This window comes from Peromyscus californicus, unplaced genomic scaffold, assembly GCF_007827085.1.
Source record: "Peromyscus californicus insignis strain IS unplaced genomic scaffold, ASM782708v3 Scaffold_3__1_contigs__length_106647218, whole genome shotgun sequence".
Classification (NCBI taxonomy): Eukaryota; Metazoa; Chordata; class Mammalia; order Rodentia; family Cricetidae; genus Peromyscus; species Peromyscus californicus.
In genome coordinates, this window is record NW_026294551.1 from 73,033,590 (window position 1) to 73,058,185 (window position 24,596).

The window sequence follows — 24,596 nt, forward strand, 5'->3', positions numbered from 1 at the left end:
TTCTCTGGGTCAGAGAAGGTTGCTTACCGAGAGCTGTAAACCCTGGAGGGCCCCAGCCACCGACAGATGCAGCCAGGCTTTGGGAAGCGGCGTGGGCCGGCTTGGATTCGAGTTTCTCTCACTATACCCTCCTCTAGACAGCGACTTGCCTGCATGGCTACCTCTGCCGTGACATTTATTTCCAGAGATAGCCACCCTTCACCCTCCTTTCTGTGCTCGGGGCTCTCCTTTCTCTCAGGCTGAGCCTCAGCTGCCAAATCATGTGTGCCTTCTTGTCCTCTACACCCAGCCCCGACTTCACAACTAGAACCAGTTGATCTTTCCCCAGATGAGAACTGGGTCCTGTTATCTCCAATATCAGTTGGGTGTAGGTGTTCAGGACACCCCTGCAGAGGCCTGCAGAGCAGTGAGCACCAGGAATGCAGTCAGTGAGACATTCTCTCAAGGAGACCTCAGGGTGCTTGAGGGTCAGACTTGGGGAAGGCCTACTGACCAAACATCTCTAAATGACTTTATCCTAGCTGGCCAGCGAAAATGCTTCTCAAACAGCTCCAACAGTGTGGGCAGAGGCCCTGAGGTGGGTGGAGATGGTCCATTTATTTTAGAGAAGGCCATAGTATGAGCCAGGTGATTTCGGTTCATGGTTGTAATCCCGTGAACTTGGGAAGCTGCGGCAATGTCTCAACCCCTCTGCTACTCCCAACTCCTGCCCCTGCCACACACATACCACGATCCTATTATTTGAGACCAGGGGAGGAGCAGGGAGAAAGATACTGAGGACCACCGTGAAAGTGTGTGTGTGTGGGGTGGGGGAGAAACCAACAGACAGTTGGCCAACACCTCCTCCAACTGAGGCACTCGGGTTCAGGTCTTTACAATAGTTGGGGTGGGTAATGTGATGCCAGCCCAAGATGACACGAGAACACTTTGGGAGGGGATTCCTATAGAACAGGTAGGCACAACTTTGGGTGCATAAAACCCCCAGGTACTGACTGAGTGGCCAAGACCTTCCTGCTAAGTGGGAATGAGACCGTGTTGAGGTGTGCCAACACTGCACTGGGACATTTCACATGGTAAAAAGGGGGTTGGGGACTCCCTGGCACGACAGAGGTCAAAGTCACCTTCACCAAGTAGCCAGTCAGCTCTGGATGAGAGTCTCCCAGCATAGGTGAGCTCCCCCAGTCCCCGCCATCAGCAAGTTTTGGGAACCCATGGGGATAGGCCAAATACAGACAGGCAGACACACAAGTGCCTGGCCAGAACATGCACCTATGAGGCATACACTTCATTAACCCTTTATTACAAGTCACGCTCTTATAGAAGTATATGCGAACTTACGTGAAAAAATCAAATGTATCCAAGAATAAAAAACACAGCACATAAAGTAGTGTATGCATTCCAGTGTTCGCGCCGCACACAGCGGGCGCCCAAAAAAAAGCTCTTCTAAAATGGCCTGGCTCAAGCCGACTGGCCAGGGGCAAACGGTTCGGTTCGGTTCGGTTCTTTTTGGGCGGCAGCAGGCCGGCCCTCAGGCACAGTGTGGGGGCCGCTTGCCTCCTCCAGCGGCCCGGCGCAGCACCAGCTTCTGGGGCCTCCGGGCCAGCGGTGGACCCCAGGCCAGCCCGAGCCGCCTTCCAGGCAGAACCCTTCAGGTGCGGTGGATATGCCTGGTCCTTTGGGGCGGCAGCGGCGGCAGCAGCAGCAACACCCTTGGAACCGTGGGCTCCAGAGCCGGCCACGGAGCACCCTTGGAAGCCTTCCATTTAGTCGGCCTTTTTCAGAAAGATCTGCAAGAGTCAGGCTCAGGATGAGCAGGTGCCTTGGGGCTTCTTATGGTCTAGAGGCTGGTCCCATCACTGTGCCCAGCCGATCTCACCTCACTCAAGATGACCCACACTGGGGAGTCAGTCTGGATGGAGAGGCGCAGTGCTTCCAGGGGCCCAAAGGCAGGATCCACTTCCCCTTCAGCTACACCCTTGTAGAAGGAGCCTGTGGGAGGGCAGTACCTAGAGGTAAAAATCAAAAGCCACACCCAAAAGCCCAGCCCACACAGGCCCTGCCCTACTCACCGATCTGGAGGTAACCATCAGGGCTCCTAGGGTACCGGAGAGTGGCTGAGCGGCCCTCCTGAAGGGCCTCCTTCTCTGACTGGGGGTTCTGGGGGCAAAGCAGCAGGGCTAGAGTGTCTGGCCAGAAGGGGGCAGCCTCAGTTCTCACCCATACCCGCCATACTCACGTCAAAGGGCAACACCTCCACAGAAGTGTTGAAGAGTTTATCTTCTGGGTGCTCAATGTTCCCGCTGCGGAAGAAGAACCTACAGGAGCCAAGCAGGCTGGTGAGCTGTGGTAAAGGTGAGGTACTGCCCAGGCATACTGCCCAGGCCCAGCAGAGAGGCCATGCCTGAGCCAGAAACTATTAGGGGCCTCCAGGTGCTGGGGGAGGTTTGGCACCATCTTGGACAGTCCATGGGCCGTGCAAGGCAGCAGGGCCTTACCCTGAGGCTGTGGTGATGGCTATCACTGAGTCCCTAAAGATCCGCCTGCCTTAGTCCTCACAAGGTAGTTAGAACTATTATGGGTAGTGCTTTTCAATAAGGAAACTGAGCCAGGGTGGGGCTAGTTGATGATGGGGGCAGATAATTCCCTCAGGGATGGTAGAAGGGGTACCTAAAGACCCAGAGATACACGCCCGCCGAGGCCTCTAGCTGGTGTTCACCCTGTCCCCTTTCCCAGGGAGCACTGACCGCTCAAGGCGCAGCGGCTGGAAGAAGCGGAAGCGGATGAAGTCTCCTGCGGCAGGTGTGAAGGCCCAGAAGAAGTCCTCTCGCAGGTAGGCCTTCTCCAGGGTGAAATGCTGGTACGTCTTGAGGCTTGTGCTCACCTCCGCTGGGGGGTTGACATGCTCCTTCCGGAGGGCGTGCTTTCCAAAATCTTTATCCTAGAGAGGAACAGCAGGCATCAGGGCCATCCTCCAGTCCTGTCTCCACTGCTCTGTCCTGACTCTGTGGCACACCCCACCTTCAGTTTCTGGATCTTGCCCGCCAGTGAGGAGTGAGTGCCCACGTGCTGGAAGAGGGACGGCTTGAAGCGGATCCGAAGGTTGGCCTTCTGCCGGTCACAATGTTTCTGTGAACCGAGAGTGACACCTTAGGGTTCCGCTCAGTCGGGACCCCAAGGATGGGGCCTTTCCTCAGGATAACTAGGAGGTTTCCTCAGCCAGCAGTGTCTGTCCTCTCCTTGCCACAGAGGCACAGCCAGGAACACAGTGTGAGCTGGCAGCGTCTGCGCTGGTTCCAAGCACCCCCTGCTCACCGCATCTTTCTCAGGGTTGCAGACTTTCACCCACAGGATGTGGTCCAGAAGCCAGTCGATGGGCTTGTCTCGGTAGAACATAAGGATGAACTCTACAATCAGGCTCAGATCCAGTGACTTGAACATCTTCCCTGAGGGTAGGAGTCAGGAAAAAGGGCTCTGAGTGGAAAGTACTTCTTCATCCCGGTGGGGGCCAATGTGGAGCATCTCACAGCAAACCTTGTGGGTAGACTTCGGGCAGGTGTGGGCCCAAGAAGACGGGGCAGGGCTGGGGACCCTCGGACATCCTCATACAAAGGGCACTTCCACAAAGGCTCACTAGCAAGGTACTGGGGCTGAGAGATGGTAGATGGAGGGGCATAGGCGGGACTGAAGGGCTGTCATCTGGCTAGTGGGGACCAGCACAGGGGGTGGGGTGGGGGTGGGGTGGCCTACCAATGAAGCCCAGCTGGGAGAACTCCAGGATCATCCAGTCCTCAGAGGGCTGCTGGAGGGCAAAGTTCTTCATAGTGCTCAAGTAGCTGGGCTTGGCTATGATGTCATCCTCCAGCTGCACAAGGAGGAGGGAGGAACAGTAAGGGGCTGGGACTCAGGACTGACACGGGGCAGAAGTGGGGTCCCTCACCCAAGTGTGGCCATGTGCAGAGTAGGCAAGGTCAAGGTCAAACAGGTTCAGGTGGGCAGGAGAAAAGCTTCTGGCTGACCTGCACATAGTAGATGCCTTTGGACTGCGCGTACATCATGAGGAAGCAGTAATCAAGGTTCTGTTTGGTCCTCCACCTATGGGCCAGGGGCAGGCGCTTCAGAAGCAGAGACAACTCCACCTCCAGTGGACTACCACAGAGAAGCCACTGAGGCAGCTAGGACCCACCCTGCCCACTCCCCACCCCACCCACCAGACAGGGTCCTCCAAAGAGACATTGACAGTGGCCTAGCACCAACAGACTGCTGGGAGCATTGAGCATGAGTACCTGACTCTCTCCTTGGGGTCCCCAAAGGACTCTCGAAGGCGGGAGAAGTCAGGGTAGAAGTGAGGGGAAGGGGAGATGACTTCCAGGAGCCCAGAATGGATCTCTGTGGGGAACCTAGGTGGGGGAAGGTTCAGTGGGTGTGCAGTCTCCAGAGGCAAAAGAAGGCTGGAAGCTCTCCAGACCCTCCCTGGCCCAGAAAGCTCACTAAGCAGGCATCCTCCTCCACTAGCCTCCTGAGGCACTGGGACTCCAGAAAGGTGAGGGCCCTCATACACTTTCCCTTTTAACAGAGAAGGGAAGCCCCTCCCCACACAAGGCAGATCTCCTTAGGGGAGGCAGGCATCCGGCTGCCCTCCCTCCAGCAACCTTTCCTGGTTGCTGGTACTCACAAGGCCTTGATGTTTTCTGTCACTGCCGAGGTGTACTGTGGGTCAGTCTGTGGAAAGACCACATACACTTAGCTTAGCTACCACCCCAAATGGTCTGGAAGGGGGAGAAGCAGGAGTGGGAGCTTCAGATGTCCTCACATATAGGAGTGACTTCCTGTCTTGAGAGATGGGGGGCTGAGCCTGGCTGTGGTCACAGTTACCTCAGAAAATAGCCTTTTGAGATACTGAGTCCCGGGCCAGAGGTGTGGGGTGAAGGGAACCAGATAACTAGTGTCTCCACAAGGGGGCGCAAAGACTCATCTTTCTTTTGAACTTTTTGTCTTGATCCATTTGTGAATGAAACTAATGACTGCAATTCTGATTGTGTCCCCGTCCTCCCGCCCCGCCCCCATGCCGTTCTGTCTGTAGTTCTCTTTTCTGGTGGATTGTTCCTGTGTGTCTTCCCCTTCGTGTTCCTGTATCCCCAGGCCCTGGGCCACTCGCCTCGGCGATCAGCACCACGATGACCGAGTCTTCCTTCTCCTGCGGGCTCAGCTCCGAGATGAGCGAGTGCAATGTGTCAGTCAGGTACGAGTGCACCTCGCGCCTCACGCTTGGAATGCCCATCACCACGGACACTGCAGGGGCGCGGAGGGGTGACACTGGACAGGGCTCCGGGGACAGCCTCTCTGCCCGCCTCTCGCCCCTCCCGGGCCACGCCCATACCTCCGGTGCGACCCTGGCCCACCCGCACTGCAGGCTGCAGACTGCTCTCCTTGGCCAACAGGTGCGGCAGATGGTGGAAGACGGTGGGCAGATGAAGCACGTGCCTGTGCGAGACGTTCCACGGCTTCAGTCTCGGATCCTCTGGGTGGTTGGGAAAGGGGCAGGTCAGATTTTGCTGGGCCTGAAAACAGCCCAGCTCTTGCAGACCACCATCCACCCCATCCCGCAGGAGCTCACCAGTTAGGCGGCCCCAAGTGCGATTGCCCTCTCCGTCCCGCAGCGCCTGCCTCTCGGACACTGCCCTCTTGATCTCGTCCAGCACCAGGTTTAGCTCCTTGGAGCGCTTCAGGCTCTCCTGCTCGGCCGCGTGCAAACGGTCTCTCAGTGCCAGAAACTCGCGCTGGTAAATGTCCACCACGTCACCTGGTGGGGAGCAGGGGGGTGACACACACAGACTAACATCAGGGAACAAGCTTCCTACGGACCCAGTCCCACAGCATGTCATCACTGAACATCTGTGTAAGAGCACACCTGTAAAGGTGTGCCGGCCACACCGCAACTATGGGGCACATACCAGTTGATGTGAAGTTACACAGATGCTCACCCTGGGGTTGAAAAGCCCCCAGCAAGAGGATCAGCGGTCAGTACTCTCCCCACCCACTTATCTCATCCTTTAATGTATCCAAGGTAGGAAGATGGTATAACCACCTCCCAGTCCTAGAGGGTAGTCCTAAGCACAGATTGGAATAGCCTCAGACTGAACCCTCCCCGCCCACAGGCTCCCAAAGTCCCCTCTTGCTTTTGCAGACCGTACCCCTTGCTGGGAGTCAGATACCCAGAGTCCCATTCAGGGCACAAGGACACAGCCCTTCCTAAGGAGCTCCTAAAGCCCAGCCTTCTGCCTCTCTCCTGCCTTCCCTTCAAGGCTGAGATGACGGACAGCCCCATCCTTAAGGCTCCATTCAGCCAGCGCCCCCAGACTCTAGCCCTAAGGTCTGAGCCTAGCTGGGCACAGGCCCTGTGACTGTGTGTTCCTGCAGGGTGTATGTGTGGTGTGAGTGTGGTGGCGGTAGGCTGCTCTTCACGCATGGTTGTCCCTAAATTGTTCACTCACTGGGTTCTTTCCACCTCACACCCACCCAGAGCCCAGGCCACCCCCATGTTCAGATCAACAGATGAAGCTGACTAGCCCTGGGGTTGCTCAAGCAGTCCACAGCAGGAGCCCCAACCACAGACGGCCTGTGTGCCAGGCTTGGATCACCTAGAAGGGTCTGCATGCCATCCCGAGGAAAGCGGTCTGATTCTCTGCTATACTCCAGAGCTGGCAGCAGCTGGGCCCCGATAGCAGGGGTGCGGGGGTGATTGGGACTCTGAGGGGAGCTGCCTGAGGGTGGAGGAGAGTCCCCAGGGTGAGAAACACCTGGCCCCAAAGGTCTGGCAGGGATCAACAGCGAGAGGGATCAGCAGCATCTCCCTGGCTAGGGGCCAGCAAGCTCCTGCCAGCCTGGGCACTCAAGGCCTTTGTCTGGCTGCCTTTTGGCCTCTTTATTTGCTATCACATACACCCCCCCTCTCCTTTGTCAGCTTCTGCACAGGGCATTTCTTCTGTGCGAATCCCACATCATCTGGCCTAGCCTTCAAGGCCTTCTCTCTGAGTCTAGGAAGCCTTTCCAAATCCCATCCCATCCCCAGGCATCAAATTCTTGGTGGGCAGACAGCCCCAGAAGGTGGGGTGAGTTACCCCTCGAGCCTGTAAACCAAAGGTGAGGTTCCAGGCGAGGGAGCCATTTCAGGACACGCTGCTTCCTCCCCAACCAGGGCAGAGACCTATGTGCTACTTGGGTCGAAGGGAGGAGCGTGGAGGAAAAGGGAAAGGCTCGGAGACAGAAGAGTCAAGTCAAATGGATTCCGTTGAGGCATCCCTTACCCGAGGAGCCCCCTCCCCCCACACCCAGTATTATGTCCTGTCTTACCCAGGGCTAAAGTCCCAGGCCACACCCAGGCTTAGGTACAGCCCCGAAGGGGGAGGAAGAGGGAGTCAAGTTACAGGATCTGTGAGACTCAGAGCTGGGCTCAGGGGCCAGGTTACCCTGGAAACCTGACCCTTGAACACTGAGAACCCACCTCCAATCTCACCCTCCCAGCACTGGGCTATACCAACAACAGACAGGGTTGAGGGTTAGAGGTGCCCAGGCCGGCAGAGACAGCCAGGGTGGTGGTTCACAGTGGCCTAGACAGACAGGTGCCTCCCCTCAGCCTGGAAGGGAAGCCCCTGCCTTCCCCTCATAGTGGAGCTAAGGGGCAGCCTGTGCCACTGGCAGTGTCCCAAGCAGCCCTGAGGTGGGGCCATGGAAGGGAACAGGGGAAGCAATAGTGATCTGTGACACTTGTGTGCGCTTCCACCAGACCTACTCTGCTCTGGAAGTAAGCCAAGCTCTCTTACATTAGACTCCCTCAGGTAGGTTATGGTGGGTGGCACTTCCCTGAACCATCCTGATCAGCAAGGCCCCGGGCACAGCTGGATCCCTATCCTGACCTCCCTTCCTACGGCCTGTTCTTCAACTGTTTACCAGCAAGTAATGGGCCCCTTGGGTTCCTGGGCCTGGCTGCTGTCCACACACCAGCCGTCATTTTTCTGAACTCCACAGGACCTTTCCTTTAGTGGCCCACCATACTTTGCTGGCTCTGTTCTGCCTGGCGTTGCTTCCTGTAAGAGCCCAGTGATCTATTCCCAGGTCTACTGACTGGGGGGTCCCCTCTGTCCTTGTACCCTTTAAATCCAGAAACTGAAGCTGTGTGATTGCCTCCCTATGGGTTGTTCTTAAAGTGAGGGACTTGACTAGATCATCCTGGCACCCCACACCTTTAGTGGGCTGGGTAATGAGGTAGGTTGGTGATGGGGGCCTGGGGAGTCTTTGGTCTCTCCGGGTGTGTGGAGCAGGTCAGGATAGGGCTTCCTGGGAAGCAGAGGACCCTGGCTTCCATTCACACTTTCCTAGCCCAGGGAAGCAGGATGGAGCTGGCCCAGAGGTGGACAGCAGCAGTGGTCATACCATAATAGATTATACTGGCTGTGGGACCCGCGATGCCCTGCAAGCAGGGTAATTAAATATGTCCCGAGGCCCACAAACCACAATCTCTTGGCAGAGGAAGCAGAGCTTGGCAGAACCAAGCTGGGGTACAAACTTTGTACACTGTGCAGAGAAGGGGAAATAGGCTCGGGGCCATAGGAGGATGCCAAGCCTAGCCAAAGGTCTGCTATGGACCTGCAAGAAGGTAGGGGCAGAGGTGGAGAGTGGCAGGTGTCCACTGTCTCCAGGTTTTGTAGCCTCCAAGGACTCTAGGAGATGAAGGGTCCATCACTGCTATCCAGTCCAGTGAGAGGGGAAGCCTGGGCACTGAGGAGGGCTCTGCAGCTCTGTCTCTCCTCAGGTGCAAGCTCAGCAGCCGCTTGGCTGAGGTTATAGTTTGATTCCTGCACGTCTGGCTGCTTCAACAGATAGAGCCAAGGCTGCATTTGAACCTGGGTCCTGAACCCTGGTTGCATCTGGCCAAGTCTGAGTCCTTGCCATTCTTATCCCAGGCTTCTGGGGTGACCCCTGCTCCTGCTGTTTCCTTCCTCTCTGGCTCTCTGCCTACGTCCTCCCTTCCGGTTCTTCTGCCTTTCCCTGAAGTACTGGGCCCCTCCTGAGCCCTATATCCTCTGCAAACTGGAAGCCAGCTCCGATCTAGTGGCTGACTGGCTGAGTATGGCTTCACTGTGAGCTTGCTACTGAGCTGTCTGCATGGAAGAATGGGAAGGGTTCACGGCCCAGATTCCTGACTTCCAGACACCTGGCCTGGCTGGACACCCTTGGAAACAATACAGCCCCTGGACAGGGCTGGCCCAGTCACCGCCCTCTCCATGGCACAGGCTCCTGGGCTTGCGGTCCCTCAGGAAGAAGAACTCTGCACCTGAGCCCCACCCTTCTCTGGCTCTCTTGCTCCCCAGGTCCCCAGAGTGCCAGTCTCAGAGTGGTGACTCCCTCAGGAGGTGTCTTGACATCAGATGGGGAAGCACACATTGCCTAACTGAGGATGAGACACAAGGACTAATGGCCCTACCCACAATGGGACAAGCCGGTCCGAGTTCTTCAGACATGGCTCCACTACAGTCTCCATGGCCTTTCATGGCCACTCTGCCAAGGGCTGAAAATGTATCCTCCTGAGTGACATACCCTACCTCCAGAGAACCCCACCTTGGCCATACCCTTTCCTGATAGCTCATCCCATTCCACAGCCTCTGCCCTGACCACGCTCTCTCTGTGTCAGGCTCTAGGGAATCTCTCCTCAGAGTTCCTGGCTTGTGATTCTCTCAAGGCCAATCCAGGCCTCCACCAGCACAGGACAAGTCCTAGAGAAGGCTGGGCTGGCCTGGGCTGGCAGGAGCCTGGTGGTGTGAGCTGGACTTTCCCCATGCCTCTTTCCCCAGACTCATTTAGCATCACCTTGGGCAACAGAAAGCCTGTCTGAGGGAGGGAGAGGGCTAACTTGCCTCAGCCTGACATGACAGGAAGACCAGAAGGCAGGAAGGAAGGAAGCAGCTTTTCCAAGAGCCTCCTGTGTTCAGGCTGGGTGGATCATGGCCTCTGAGATCCTCAGTTCCCGGTCAGCTCAAACCACTCAAGCTAGCTCAGAACTCCTGACAGTGCTAGGGCCTGTACCCCTCTACTCCCAAGAGGACTGGCCAGCCTGCCCAAGCTTCAAAGGTGTATCAGGGAGCTGAAGTGAGCCAAGGAAACCCCACAAGATGATCACGTATCAGGGCTCCTGGGCTAGCTGATCAGGAGGCCCTCCAGAGGAGTCCGGGGGCCTGGTGCCATGGAGAAGGCTGTAGGCCTCCAGGGAGCAGCACTCACAGGGGCAAGGCTGCAGCAGGGCACAGAAGTGAATGAGGCAGGAGGATGGATGCCTTGGCTGTAGCTCCTCACCTGCTTCAACCACACTGCGCCTGCTCTTGTCCAAGAGCCTGCGGTGGGTTCTCTGGGTCCACCTGATCACAACTACCTCTGTGACCTTGTGTCTCTGCCCCTCTATGTGGTAACTCCGTAGGTCTGTCTGTCTTTAACTTGCCCGTGGGAGCGCCCGCCCCTGGCATGGGCTAACCGCAGGCAGAGAGGCCAGTCCTGAGTGCCACACGGAGAGGACGGGGAACCGGTCACCGCTCGCCCTCCTCGGCCCGGCGGGACCGGGGGATTTCGTTAGGGCAGCAGCAAACAAGTGGGGCGAGGATGGGAGGGGCTCAGGTGCACCGGGTGCGGGCCTGCGCGGGCGGCGACGGGGTAGGGGCTCACCTTTCTGGCCGCTGAGCGCCGCGTACCAGGAGAGCGACAGGAAGGCGCACAAGCAGAAGAGCAGCAGCGTCAGGAAGGTGCCATTGCGGAGCCTCATCTCCCCCGGTGCGCGGCGGGCGCCGGCGGGGCCGAGGCCGCATGGCCCGGGGGACCGGGGCCGGGGCGCGGGGGCCGGGAGGCGGCGGGGGCCCCGGCCCCGGAGCGCGGGGGAGCTGCGGGCCCGGAAGAGGCGGCTGCGATCTGGGCGGGAAGAGGGACGGGCGGGGGCCGGACGGGCTGCTCCTCCGCGGCGCGCGGCGCTAGCGGCCTCGGTCGGAGGCTGGGCCGGGGCCGGGGCCGGGCAGGGTTGGGCAAGGCGGCAAGAGCCGCGGCCCGGCTGGATCCGGGACCGCCGCCGAGTCGACGGCGAAGGGCGGGGCGGCCGGGATTTAAAGGGGCCGCATCACCCGCTGCCGCTGGGAGCACCGCGAGGGGGCGGGGTGGGAGGCCAGCGCCCGGGATCCCGGTGGGCCAAGCTCGGGAAGCACGGCGCTCGCGTGGAAGAGCGCACCATGAGGGAGAGGTGGTCTAGTCTCAGGAAAGTCGAGGCTACGGTAGTGATGAGTGAAGGTCAGCTACTGTGCGTGCAGCAGGGACAGACTGCGGAGGTGCCAGCCCTACAAGTCGGCTTTCAGGAAGATCCCATGGGCAACTCCCCACACCCAGACCTCAAGCCCTCCTCCCGACCGAGAGGGTCTCGGCTTGGGAGGGGACCCGAGTGGCCGGGCTGAGGTTATCTCTAGCTGACAGGCGCGGCCAGGAGTGTCCCTTGCCCTCTCCTGCGCCCACCAGTTCTGCCTTCCTAGGACATTCTCTGCTGCGCCTCGGATGGTATGCTGTGGACGGGGGAGGCGCTCCTACTATATGGAACAAGGACAATGGGCCGCTCTCAGGAGTAACAGTCCTCCAGAGCCCAGTCGGCTAGCTTCCCGGAGGTGCCAGGGGTGCTGTGGGCGACAGTCAGGCTCAATCTGCAGTTTACAGGGGCACCAGGTCTGCACGGTGACAACGGGCTCTGGCTCAGCCTTTATTACAGCAGCCGCCTGAGCCTTTATTGCTGGTCTTGTCTTGCACTTTCATATAAGGACTCATTACAGACTTCCCCCCAGGGCTCTGATGAACCAGGAACTGGACACACAATGAAAGGACTGGCTGGGCCAGGGCAGCCTCTGGGCATGCATTTTGGTAGCGCCATGTCTGCTTCCTTGATTGGGCCTCACCGCCATTCAAAATGGAACCAAATGCTACTTTGTAAAATGGAGCTACGCAGGACCCGCGTGATGATTGCTACCAAGTCTGACCACTCGGGTTCCATTCCTCAGGATCCACAGGGTGGAAGGAGTGAAATGACTCCTGTAGTTTGTTCTCTGATCTCTGCATGCTAGCTGTGGCAGCAAATGCCACCCCCACACATATATATGTGTGTGTGTGTATGTATGCCCCGGGGGGCCCTGCTCGGGAGGGTGGCGCTTGGGTGTGATCAAGCACCCGGGATGCAGGAGGAGGTGGGGGTGGTCTCAGGAAAGTAGAAGCTACGGTGATGATGATATATATGCACAGTGCAGTGTCCCATACCCAGGAGATCAGCCAGGACTGCATAGTGAAACCTTGGGGGTGGTGCGGGGGTCAGGGGGTCAGAAGCAAGGCACAGCTAGCTGGAAAGACACTGTTTTACAGTTTGGAGTGACTTAGAGCAGGTTACAGCCTTATTTCCACACCGGATCTTGTTAGAGTCTTCTGAAGGAAACTATTCTGGTTTGTCTGTATTTCCATAGGAGTCTTCTCTGTGTTGCAAAGAATAGCAGGTTTTCATTTAGTCATATAAAGTCTTAATTTTGTTTAAAACAAAACAAAACAACAAAATATAGTGCAGCTAGTATAGCGTGGTGCATGCCTCTAATCCCAGCACTTGGGCATTGGAGACAGGTGGAGCTCTGTGAGTTCCAGGCCAAAAAAAAAAAACAACCCCAAAAACAAAGGTTTGAGACCAGCTAGATATACATAGAAAATTCACAATTCTAAGTATCGTTATACAACGCAACTATCCCCAAAACAAACAATAAGGTTGGAGAGATGGCTCAGCAGTTAAAGTTACAAGTACTAACTGCTTGCTCTTCCAGAGGACCTGAGTTAGGTGCCCTGCAGCCGTATCAGGTGGCTCACAATCCTGTAACTCCAGCTCTATGGGAGATCAGACACCTTGAAGCCCCCAAGCTCCATAGGTATGGGCACAAGCACTAGAGCGCTCACAGTCACGCAAGTGCTTGCGCATGTACGTGAGCGCACACACACACAAATCTAAAAATCAAGCAACAAAAGTATATCAGAGCTGGAGATGTAGCTCAGTGGTTAGCATTCACTGCCAATATCAACTAAACAAGAAAGTGTATTTATGTTTTAAAGTGGGATGATCTTAGGAAAATGCTACAATTATTAAACCAGTGGATGTGAAGGAAATGGACTGTCAGTGTGTTGTGTGATATTTTGTTTGTCTTCTGACAAATAAAGCTTGCCTGGAGATCAGAGGGCGGAGCTAGCCACTGGTTAACCATAGAGGCCAGGCCGTGGTGGCACACACCTTTAAGCCCCCGCTCTTGGGAGGAGAAAACAGGAAGATCAGGAGTTCAAGGCTACCCTGGGCTACACCAAAGTGAATCAGTCTAAAAGAGAAACACAGCCAGGCGGTGGTGGTGGTTCACACCTTAATCCCAGCACTAGGGAGATGGAGACAGGAGTATGAGGCAGAGTGGAGACAGGACCTCGGGCGCCCATCCAGTCTGAGGATTTGTAGAGACAGAAGGCCCATTCGGTCTGAGATTTCATAGAGTTAAGAACTCTCTAGTGGCTGGCTGCTCTGCTCTGATGTTCCAGTTTTCACCCTTGACATCTGTCTGACTCTGGGTTTCTATTGTTAAAACCAAGTAGGGTCGCCCTTCATCAGTGACCACCTTTGAGCTCCTCCTCCATCCCATGACTACCTCGGAGCAGGGGAGCAGGAATGAGGAGAAGCCCATGAAGGCCCCTGATATGTGGGGAGCAGGACCATGGTATCACGGAGAGCCAATGTCTCAAGGCTAGGACCTCAAGCAGCCTGTCTACCTGCAGGCTTCTCCTTTTAAAATGGGGCTGTGGTTGCTGGGCATGTGTCCTATTTTCCACTGTCTTGTGCCTTTGTAGTAATTAATTAATCTGGGCCTGCTTGCCACCCCAAGTCCCTCCAGACATTTCCTGGCTCTTGGTGTTGTCTTGCAGCTGGTGATGCGCCTTCACCTGAGGCTCGGCTTCAGGTCCTAAGGGCTCACTCAGGAAGATGGAGCCACGTGGGCCCAGAAAAAACGTGCTTTCCTTTTCAAACCCTAGCTGTGGGTGTCTCTTCCTGTGTCCTCCTCACTTTTCACACAGTGAAGATAGAGCCATCCCCTCTTCTTCCTTTGTTAGATTTGGGGTCTCACAGATTTGGGGTAACACTGGCTGGCCTGGAACTCACTGTTCAGACCAGGGTTTAAAAGCCTGAATGACACCCAGCACTTCCGATCACAGCTCTCAGCCATTGTTCTGGGACAACCTTTGGAGGTGGTCTAGGAGTTCAGCCTTGGGGGAGGGGGACAGGAATAGAGCTGAGAAGAGTATGAAATCCATGCATGTTTTCACATAGCCTTGATGTGTCCTTCAACTATGAAGCAGCCGGTAGGTTTCCCAGTCTATGTGACTGTCACAACAGAAATCACTAGGAATTTTCATCTATTTCAACTAGAGGTGTAGCAGACACTTCAAAAGAACAGATACACTGTAGTAACTTGATATTTCTGATATTAGTCCTGCCTCTAGATCTTACAAGTTAAGAAGAATCATGGGGCTGGTCGGTAGTGGAATATGCCTTTAAGCCCAGCACTCAAGAGGCAGAGGCAGAGTGGCGACCACCACTGTTACTGTTTCTGGGATTACCATTTCATAATTGGTTACTACAGCTAGCAGTGTGGAGACCCTGGCAGCAAAAGTAGCTACCACAGTTATTTAATCTTTCAATCTATTGGGCATGATAAATTTAATTCAATAGTTATATACATTTCGATTGGCTTTGAAAATTATAAATTTATAAACTCAAGTTCCATTTGCTTTTGGGATACCATCTTACAAGGACTCCAATTTGCAGTAAGGCTCATTAAGGAAGGGAATGGCTCAGTTGCCTTTAGCCTCCTGGCTATGGGTGGGTTAGGACTTCTGTTGGTCTTTTCTGTGTCGAACACACAGATTGCAAGCCCAGTGCCACTTTGAAATCTTTGGCAGCAATTAACTCTGCAGCTCACACATGATTGAGCCTGTATGATAATGAGTATTCAGAGACAGGTAATTCCTGGGGGGCGCTCACCAACCTAAGACAGAGCGCCTGTGTGTCCCACGCAACCTAAGTCAGAAGCTCATTTTTTAGTAAAAGGGGGACCTGTAGGGCTCTGGCCCCCCTTTTGGGTAACTGTTGCCTTGCTTGCTGACCTTGACCTTGATATCTTCCCTATGCTAATTCCCTGCTGGGTTCCACCCTCCTGAATGCTTAAGGGAAGTTCCTTGTCTGTGTATCCTGCATAATGGGCGTTAACAGCTTAGATGCAAGATTGTAAAACATTGGTAGCAAACTTCTGCCCTCCGGGGTTCTCCCATTGTGCTGTAAGCCTGTATTTAAGACCTCCTCCCTCCTTCAATAAACGGCATTCGGCATTTTTTTTTTTTTAAAAGAGTCCAGCTAATTGTTCAATTATTTTTTTAAAGAAATGTATTTATTTTTATTTGCATTGGTATTGGTATTTTGCCTGCATGTATATCTGTGTGAGGGTGTTAGATCTTGGAGTACAGACAGTTGTGAGCTGCCATGTGGGAGCTGAGACTTGAACCCAGGACCTCTAGAAGAACAGTCAGAGCTCTTAACCACTGGGCCATCTCTCCAGCCCCAATAGTTCAGTTGTTAAGAGGAAAAGGGTTTGATTCCCAACACCCACAACAGCTCACAAGGGATTAGTCTCTCTCTTCTGGCCTCTGAGAGCACTGCACTCACATTGGATACATACATTTATGCAAGCAAAACACTCCAATACATTTAAAAACAAGAAGGAGTAAAACATTTTGTAAATGGTGGCATATGCCCATAATCCCAGCACCTGGGTGACTAAGGCAGAAGAATTACTTCTAGTTGGATTGTATAGTGAGTACCACACCACCTGGCCTACAGAGTAAAGGTTGTCTCTAGAAACAAAAATGAACCAAATAAAAAAATACAAACATGAATGCTTTGATGTTGATCTGGCCACTGCCCTGCCAGAACCTGTCCACCTTGCCCAGGGCTGGAGAGGCAAGGTTCATCGAGCTTGGCAAGATTATAATGTGGGAAGGTAATCATGCCTGGAAGGGCAGAGGGCATCCCAGGGAAAGTGGGTTTAATGGAAGACCCTGGGGAGAGGAGGTGGGGTCTCAGAGAAATTGTCCTCAGCATATACAAATGAATCTGAAAGGGACAGTGCCCCCTTTCCCACCAGTACAGATAGAGAGCCCAGTAAGGTCCTGGCCCTGGGCTTGCTGGGGAAGGATCGTTATGTACCTTGTCAGGGTTTAGTTAGTTAGTTGTTTTTTTTTCTTATTTCTTTTTTGATCCAGTGTAGCCAAGGCCAGTCTTAAATTTCAGATCCTCCTCCAGTCTCCACTTCTCAAGTGCTGTGATTTCAGTCATCGGCTTATTTGAGGTTCTGTCCTGAGATCAAAAAGCAGGAAGAGGGGCTGGGTGGTGGTGGTGCTATGCCTTTAATCCCAGCACTCAAAAGGCAGAGGCAGGAGGATCTCTGTGTGTTTGAGGCCAGCCTGGTCTACAATGCCAAGTTCCAGGACAGCCAGAGCTGTTGTTACACAGAGAAACCCTGTCTCAAAAATCAAAACAAAAAGCAGGAAGAACAGGACCTAGAGTTTACACTTAAATCTCAAGATGAACCTTCCTTTGGACAATGAGAGGAATGAGGGGAAGCCAGGAGACCAGCTACCAGAGCAGACTGCTGGAGGTCAAAGTCCAGAATGCACCATTTAACCACCACTGTATAGACTTATTCTGAGCTGATAGCACTTGAGAATAGGCTTTTATTTTATTTGTTTGTTTGTTTGCTTGCTTGCTTGTTTATTTTTGAAATAGGCTCTCTCTATGTAGTTCTGGCTGTCCTGGAACTTGATATGCAGGCCAGGTTGGCCTTGAATCACAGAGATCTATCCACTTATGGCTCCCCAAGTGCTGGAATTGAAGGCCGAGCACAGCTGAGAACAGGTTTTCACCTAAGCTCCTTCATGTGCCTCAAAGCATAATCTCCCAGAGTGCTCTCTGCTGGAATTAACCAGAAAATGATTCAATCTCAGAGTCTCAACGCCAGAGATAACCAGGCACACTCAAATGGGCGTTTTTACAGAAGAATTTATGAGTCATGTTATCTTCCCTAAAAATCATTTGTTTGCCTGTAATCCCTCCTCATTAAGTTGATACACAATGGTGAGATGTCACTGAGAGTGAAGCCATTTCCTGCCAAGCCATTCCATCCCAAGGACCCGAATGGTGCAAGGAGAAAGTGGATTCCCACAAGTTTTCCTCTGACCGCTACATGTGCACTGTAGTGCACACACACACACACACACACACACACACACACACACACACACACTATAATTAAAAAAAAATCTAAGTTGATATTTGGGCTGAGTCTGGTAGCCTTTACTCCCAGCATTCAAGAGGCAGGGGCAGGCAGACCTATCTGAGTCCCAAGCCAGCTTATATTATATATAAAATGAGCTCCAAGATTCTATCTTCTTTTTTTGTTTGTTTGTTTGTTTATTTGTTTCGAGACAGGGTTTCTCTGTGTAGTTTTGGTGCCTTTCCTGGATCTCCCTCTGTAGACCAGGCTGGCCTCGAACACAGAGATCTGCCTGGCTCTGCTTTCCAAGTGCTGGGATTGAAGGCGTGCGCCACCACAAGAAGTGGGGATGTTTTAATGAAAACATACTTATCAAAGCCGCAGTCCATCAAGGACTCTGACAGACCTACTCAGTTAGTTCTTGCCCAGGCTTCAGGAATAGCTGCTGGAACAATGCTTCCCTGGCAGACGAAAGAAAGCCCTAGAAGCTTTGGCATTAGCAAATGGAGAAACACTTGCCTTGTCATCATGGGTCTGTGGCTTTTACTGTCTCAGGTCCTTGGCGGGAACTAGTCACAAGGTCTCACATTAAGAGAGCGGGTTGATTTTTATAGATATATAAAACTCAGAACATTTCCTGGCATAAAAGATACATGAAGTTATTACCGTTGCTATTAGGAATTAGACTCAACAGGAATTGCTGGTGGTTTGAGGGACAGGGCGTGGCACAGGCTTCTATCACAGTGGCCTCCTCTGGAACTCTGGAGTAGACATGGGTTCTAGGGAGATGACAGGTCAGTACTCTTGGCTACAACAGCTCCAAACCAAACCGAGTGTGTGAAGGATTCCCACACCTGTAACTCCAGCATTCAGGAAACAGAAGTGGAAGGGTTATTGAAAGTTTGAGGCCAGCCTGGTCTCTACAGTGATTGCAGATCGTCAGGGCTGCACAGCAAGACCCCATCTTTTTTTTTCTCGCTCTCTGTATTGTTCCAATTTTAGTAGATGTGCTGCCTAAGTGAGCACAGAATTACTTTGTTACTTGGGTTTGCTTTTGTTTCATTTTCTATTTTTTTCAATGTTTATTTTATGTGCATTGGTGTTTTGCCTGCGTATATGTATGTCTGTTTGAGGGTGTTGGAGTTACAGACAGTTGTGAGCTGCCACGTGGGTGCTGGAAATTGAACCTGGGTCCTCTGAAAGAACAGTCAGTGCTCTTAACTGCTAAGCTATCACTCCAGGCCAAGAGCCCCTCATCAAACAAACAAACACACAAACAAAAAGCTATAGAGATGGTTCAGTGTGTAAAGATATTTGTCATCAAGTCTGATGACCTGAGTTGTACCCCAGAGACCCACATGGCAGAAGAAGAGAACTAACTCCCAAAAGTTGTCTTCTGACCTCTACCAGGTACTGATTCCATTTTGGTTTTTAGTCTTGTCTAGTGGGCCTGGTAGAAGAGCCTAGTCTAAACCAGTAGCCACAACACCTTCTATAATTTTACTGGTGTGTGTGTGTGTGTGTGTGTGTGTGTGTGTGTGTGTGTGTGTTACTGGGGACTGGATCCAAAGCTTCCTGTATGCTAGGCAAATGCTCTACAATTGAATTATATTTCCAGACTTTTGTTTATTTACTTTTTAATTTTGAGAAAGGATTTCACTAAGGCCTTGAAATTGTGATCCTCCAGTCTCATGAGTGGTTCTGCCATCTGTGCTTTTTATTTAGTTGAACTACCATTTGCTGAGCACTCAGGTACCTCACAAATGCTGGTCAAGGTCCCCCTGTATGCCTGCTTGGGAACATTAGCCAAGCAAAGCGGTCTCACAACTAGAGAGAGACACTGCCACAAGAGTATGGAGGAGTTAAGCATCCCTGGAGGCTAGTTAGGAAGAAGGGAGCTGGCCTGGGAAGTTAGGTGAGGGTCAACCTGGGTTCCAGAGCTCAGGGGTACAGATGGTCCACAAAATGCTGGTGCAGCACAGCTAACTGTCTGAGAAAGTCCTTAGAGGACAGTGGTACCCAGGCTTTGGGCATGTGGCACTGATACTCCCTAGATAGGCAGACTATTGACTGCCCTCCCATCCCTTAACTGCCCAGCCCCTATCTCTCCTTGAATGGCTTTTCACTGGGGCCCCTCCAGGCCCAGGCCCTTTGAACTGCCTAAGACTGGGTGTCTGATCTCCTCATAGTCCCTCCACCCCGCCCCCCTCAGCTTTTATCTTTCCAGAATCTTCTTCAACACATAGCCTAGCCCCCAGCTTTGGGAATCTCAATCACCCCACAGGATAAGTGTCAGGTTAAGGGGTGATAGAGGAAGGAAAAGACCTGGAAAGAGGATGAAGCCATCAGATTCTTGGTCCTACACTTTCCTGAGCCTTGGACCTATACCTAAGGGTGCAGGACCCAGGAGAGGGCCAAGCAAGCAAAGGTTCGATTACAGATCAGAGAGGAGACAGAATGGTGGCTGTCTTACTTAGGGTGTCTTTGCCGTGAAGGGACACCATGATCACCCCAACGCTTTTTTTTTTTTTTTAAAGATTTATTTATTTATTATGTATACAGTGTTCTGTCTACATATACGCTTGCAGGTCAGAAGAGGGCGCCAGATCTCATCATGGATGATTGTGAGCCACCATGTAGTTGCTGGGAATTGAACTCAGGACCTCTGGAAGAGCAGCCAGTGCTCTTAACTGCTGAGCCACATCTCCAACCCCCACAGCAACTCTTATAAAGGAAAACATTTCATTGGGACTGCTTTACAGTTTCAGAGGTTTAGTCCATTATCGTCATGGCGAGAAGCATGGCAGCATGCAGGCAGACACCGTGCTGGAGAAGGATCTGGGAGTGCTATATCATGATCCATAGGCAGTAGAGGACTGTGTCCCACACTGGGCAGAGCTTGAGCATATATGAGACCTTAAAGCCCGCCCCCACAGTGACACACTTCCTCCAACAAGGCCACACCTCCTAATAGTGCCACTCCCTATGGGCCAAGCATTCAAACACGGGAGTCTCTGGGGGCCGTTCCTATCTGAACCACCACAATGGCCTTGCTTGGATAAGCAAACTAAAACCAAGTTGGCCAAGTGAAGGGTCAGCTGGCATTCTCAGTCGGGAAGGAGCTCTCTTGAGGCGGTGGACCCAAGCACACGAACCTGGGGACTGCTCGTGCAGCCTCCCCTAGTAGATTGCAGCCCTCCTTCCAGGGCTCCTCCTCTGTCCTTTTGGAGTTGGCTTCCAAGACTGGCAAGTCCTCTTGAGCCTCTGTGCCCCAGGGAGGTTTCTGCCAACCTGGGGTGCCCAGCTTTGCGTCTGTGTATTCACCTTGGACCTTGTTCTGCCTCCCCTCCCCTCCCCTTTGTCCTGTGGGTACCACTAACAGCCTCTCCGCCACTGCCACTCCCGGTTACAGACCTCGGGGCTCCAGCCCCCTGCCCCACCCCCACCCCGGGTATGGATGCATTCTAGTGTCAAACCCCAGCCCCGTGGCCCTCTTTCACCCCATGTGGGTGGTCCAACTCCAGAGGGACTGGAGGGTCCCCAGCTTCCATTGCCCTGACAACTTGGCATCACATGACTCTCCTCATTGTTTTTTCTTTTAGAATAATCTCAAAAGCCTGTGGGACGTGTCCCCCTTCTTGCCACAGAGCCAGAAAGCTCATGTTTGTGCTTCTGTGAAAAGGAGCTAAAAGAGAGGCCAGGGGTGCAGAGTGTTTGCCTAATGTGCATGAAGGGGGGCCGTGGGTTTTATCCCTGACACTACCAAAAAATGCAGGGCCAAAAAGCTGAACGGCACCCATCTGGACTCTTGACTCCACACCCCAAAAGATGTCAGCCAAACTTGAGAAAAGCATTGTGAAGCCAGGGAGGACTCTAAGGAGGCCGTGACAACACGCCATACAGCATGAGCAAATGATGTCCAGCACTTGATGCGTTTTCGAGGGGGTGGTCAGGGAAGATGGGAACGTTTAGGGTAGGAAACTGCCACGCAGAGAAGGGGAAGTAAGGGTTCTGGACAGGGGGAAGCACCTTGGGAAAAGTATCAGGTGGGATGGACTGAGGACTTGGGGTGCGTCACCCCAGTGGGAGCGAGTGGAAGAGAGGGGTTGCCTTAGACAGTCACTTGGCCATAGACCAGCATTCTCACAGAGAAATGCATCTCACTGGGTCTAGGTGGGGAGGGGATTTAGAGGGGCAGACCCCTAGTCTCTTGAAGGATGGCCTGAGCATCTCAGCCTGAATCCTCAGTGGCCTTGGCTCCAGCTGACCAGCACCCATCTGGACGCCTCATTCCACAGCCCCAAGGATATCTGTGTGCCAGGGGGCGTGGTAAAGAAACTGCCGACATGACCACCCCATTGGTAGGGGGAAGGTTTTTATTGTAAATAAGAGAGGAAATATCCAGAGGCACCTGGAAGAGTCCAGGGCAGAGAAAAGGAGTAGACTGGACATGGCAGGGCTAGGGAAACAGGAGAGAGTAGGGGAGACAGTGAGAGCTAGCAAGAGACGCGGGGGTAGGTGGGCGTGGGGGGGACCTTGCTGTTCTCTAGACCCAAAGAGGTATCTGGGAGGAAGGGGCCTGGGGAGGTGAGAGGAGCCACGATGCTAGCATGGGGGCTTTGAAATGTATAACAAGTACTTGGGAGTAGTGGGGACTGAGGTAGTCTGGATGCACAGGCATGGGCTCCATATGCAACTATGTAGGTATATGTCAACGGAAAACCGTGTCCTTTTGGCCAGAGACAAGGAAATGAGTCCTTTTAGGGAATGAAAACCCATTTCCTAAGTTCCTGGCTTTATCTAACCACCAGAAATCCTCCCATAGTCCAGCTTGAGCTTATTTCTAGATATATGGACTAGCGGAGACCCAACAGTCTAAATCAGACTTGAGAAAACCATTGCCAAGCCTTGGGGGAACCCACAGGGCCAACAGAAGAGACAGTGAATGAGAAAGGACAAGGACATGGCTGCTCTTAGGTAGCTAAAAGGGAAAGCACAGGAGGAGGCAGGGACTTACGGGAGAGTCCAGAGTCCAGAGTGGACATGACCAGACTGAGCTGGGCCATGTGGGGGAGGGGGAGGAGAAGGGAGAGGGGAGAGCGGGACCAGGAGCAGCAGCTAGGAGGTCAAAGGTACAAAAACGGTGGGTAACCAAAATGTCTGGATTATATGGGGCAGAGTCTGGGGGAAGGGCAGCCCAGCCCCTGGGGCAGGGTAACTGGTAGGGACTGAGGGATGCTAAATAGGCAGTAGAGGTCCTGGCTCGCCTCTGCTCTCCTCACAGAATCTACCTCTGGACTGAGGTCTTTTCTGTGCCTTCCCACTCGTCCACCTCAACCCAGTTGAGGCCTCTTCCTCACTGACTTCGCTGGTCGCTTACACCCCCCAAGGCCAGTAAATAATTAGCCCACCTGTGGGGAACCCCCTTAGGGAAGGGCAGCTCAGGTCTGCCCACTCCTGACCCATTTCCAAGAGGAGGCCAGTCACCTGCCTTTGCAAAGATGATCAAAAGAACTGTCTCTTGGTTCGGGAGCCAAGTCTTTCTCTTTCCCCTGTCTGGCCTTCAGAGGGTGAGGGAGGGGCAGATGGACTCATGGCAAAGGCACCAGACGTTGTCCTCTGAGAGCTCACTTTCCTGTAGGGTCTTCAGAGACACCCCACCCCCAGGACCCTTCTCCATCCCCTCTGCTGGCCATGGAATGGGTGGCAGCAGCTGGGGGATCCCCCTGTTCTGACCAGGATCATGGGACTCTGACTCACAGCCGCCCAGGCCACCTGACCACAGAGAGCAGAGAGGGCCCTGCCAGGGGGTTCCCCAGCCACTGCCTTGTTTACCTCCCTGGCTGGCCTGGGAACTTGGGGAGAGAGCCTAAGCGGCTCTAGACCCCACAGCATGCTGGCCTGGCCTGGAAGCCAAGGGCAGGAATCTCTAGGTTAACTTCCCCAGGGCCCCACTTCCCGACAGTTCTTTCTCCCACTGGTGACAAAGTAAAGGAGTTCCTGGTGCCTCTCCATTAGCTCAGGTGTCCCATAGGAGGCTTGGCCTGCTTGAAGCTTGGCTGCTCTCAGGCCACTAGGCTGCTGCTGAGTCATGCTTGGCCAGCACCTGCCATCAGGACACAGCCTCTGCTCAGCTCCAGGCCCCCAGTCCCTCTGAATCTATTTATCTGCAGTACCAGAGGGTCCTGCGGGTTAAGGGTCTTTTCTGGGGGCTGCCAGCTTGCTGGAGGGGGGAAGCCTGAGAAGACTGTCCTCCACAGGACGGGGCATAGGTGTGACCCTCCTAGCCCCCAGGGAAAAAGCAATCACCTCTGTGTGGCAAAGTCAGTCCCTTGCAGAGCCTTCCTAACATCTGAGATTTTTCTGCTCCCACAAACCCAGCTCCTGGAGAAGCCTGGGGAGAAGACGGGAATCAGGATATGGGTTCTAGAAAGCTGGTCTAGAGACCCTGCCTCAGCGAGATGGTATGAGTTCCAATTCTGCCCATCATGGCCTTCTACCATGAGATGACTCAGAAGGTCTGAGCCCTATTGACAGGGCCATGCCTGGGAGGCCTTATAGGGTGACATGTCTCTGTAGCCTGCATCCTTCCCACATCTTTTTTTTTTTGGGGGGGGGTTTGAGACAGGGTTTCTCTGTGAAGCAGTCCTGGCTGTCCTGGAACTCACTCTGTAGCCCAGGCTGGCCTCGAACTCAGAGAGATCCGCCTGCCTCTGCCTCCCAATTGCTGGGATTAAAGGCGTGCGCCACCGCCGCCCGGCCCTTCCCCATGTCTTAGGGTTCCTGCTAAGAGCTCATTTTATTTATTTCATTTGTTTTTGAGAGTAAACCTCCTATGCAAGCCTGGACTAGCCCTGAATTAGAAATTCTCCTGACTCAGCTCGCAGTGCTGGAGTTACAGACGGTCATCATGCCCAGCTAACAGGTTACTTCTGCCACATAAAGCAGCCTTTCCTGATTTTGACTTCTGTACTGAGGGTTGAACTTAAAGACAGAATACATACTAGGAAGGTGCTCTGTCACTGAGCTCTATCCCTAGGCACCAAATCTCCATGAGGTGTATCCCTTCTAAACTAAATCCCCAGGAACTGTATCCCTACTAAACTGTATACCCAGCCTTTTTATCTTTTTCTTTCTTTTCTTTTTTTCTTTTTTTTTGAGAGGAGGCCTCATGTAGCCAAGGCTGGCTTTGAA

At 53.5% G+C, this 24,596-nt stretch overlaps 1 protein-coding gene across 1 annotated transcript; it reads right to left on the bottom strand.

The window, feature by feature from the left end:
• Positions 1–1,279: 1,279 nt before the first annotated feature.
• Positions 1,280–10,816, bottom strand: Mgat4b (alpha-1,3-mannosyl-glycoprotein 4-beta-N-acetylglucosaminyltransferase B). Its single transcript, XM_052758066.1, has 15 exons — positions 10,711–10,816; positions 5,615–5,800; positions 5,378–5,518; positions 5,156–5,289; positions 4,673–4,719; positions 4,284–4,397; positions 4,017–4,092; positions 3,748–3,862; positions 3,313–3,443; positions 3,019–3,126; positions 2,745–2,938; positions 2,237–2,315; positions 2,070–2,157; positions 1,877–1,989; positions 1,280–1,787 (listed from the first exon to the last, which is right to left on the bottom strand). The coding sequence occupies exons 1-15, from the start codon at positions 10,805–10,807 to the stop codon at positions 1,764–1,766; spliced, it is 1,647 nt and encodes a 548-aa protein (XP_052614026.1). The 5' UTR covers positions 10,808–10,816; the 3' UTR covers positions 1,280–1,763.
• Between the last annotated feature and the right edge of the window lie 13,780 nt (positions 10,817–24,596).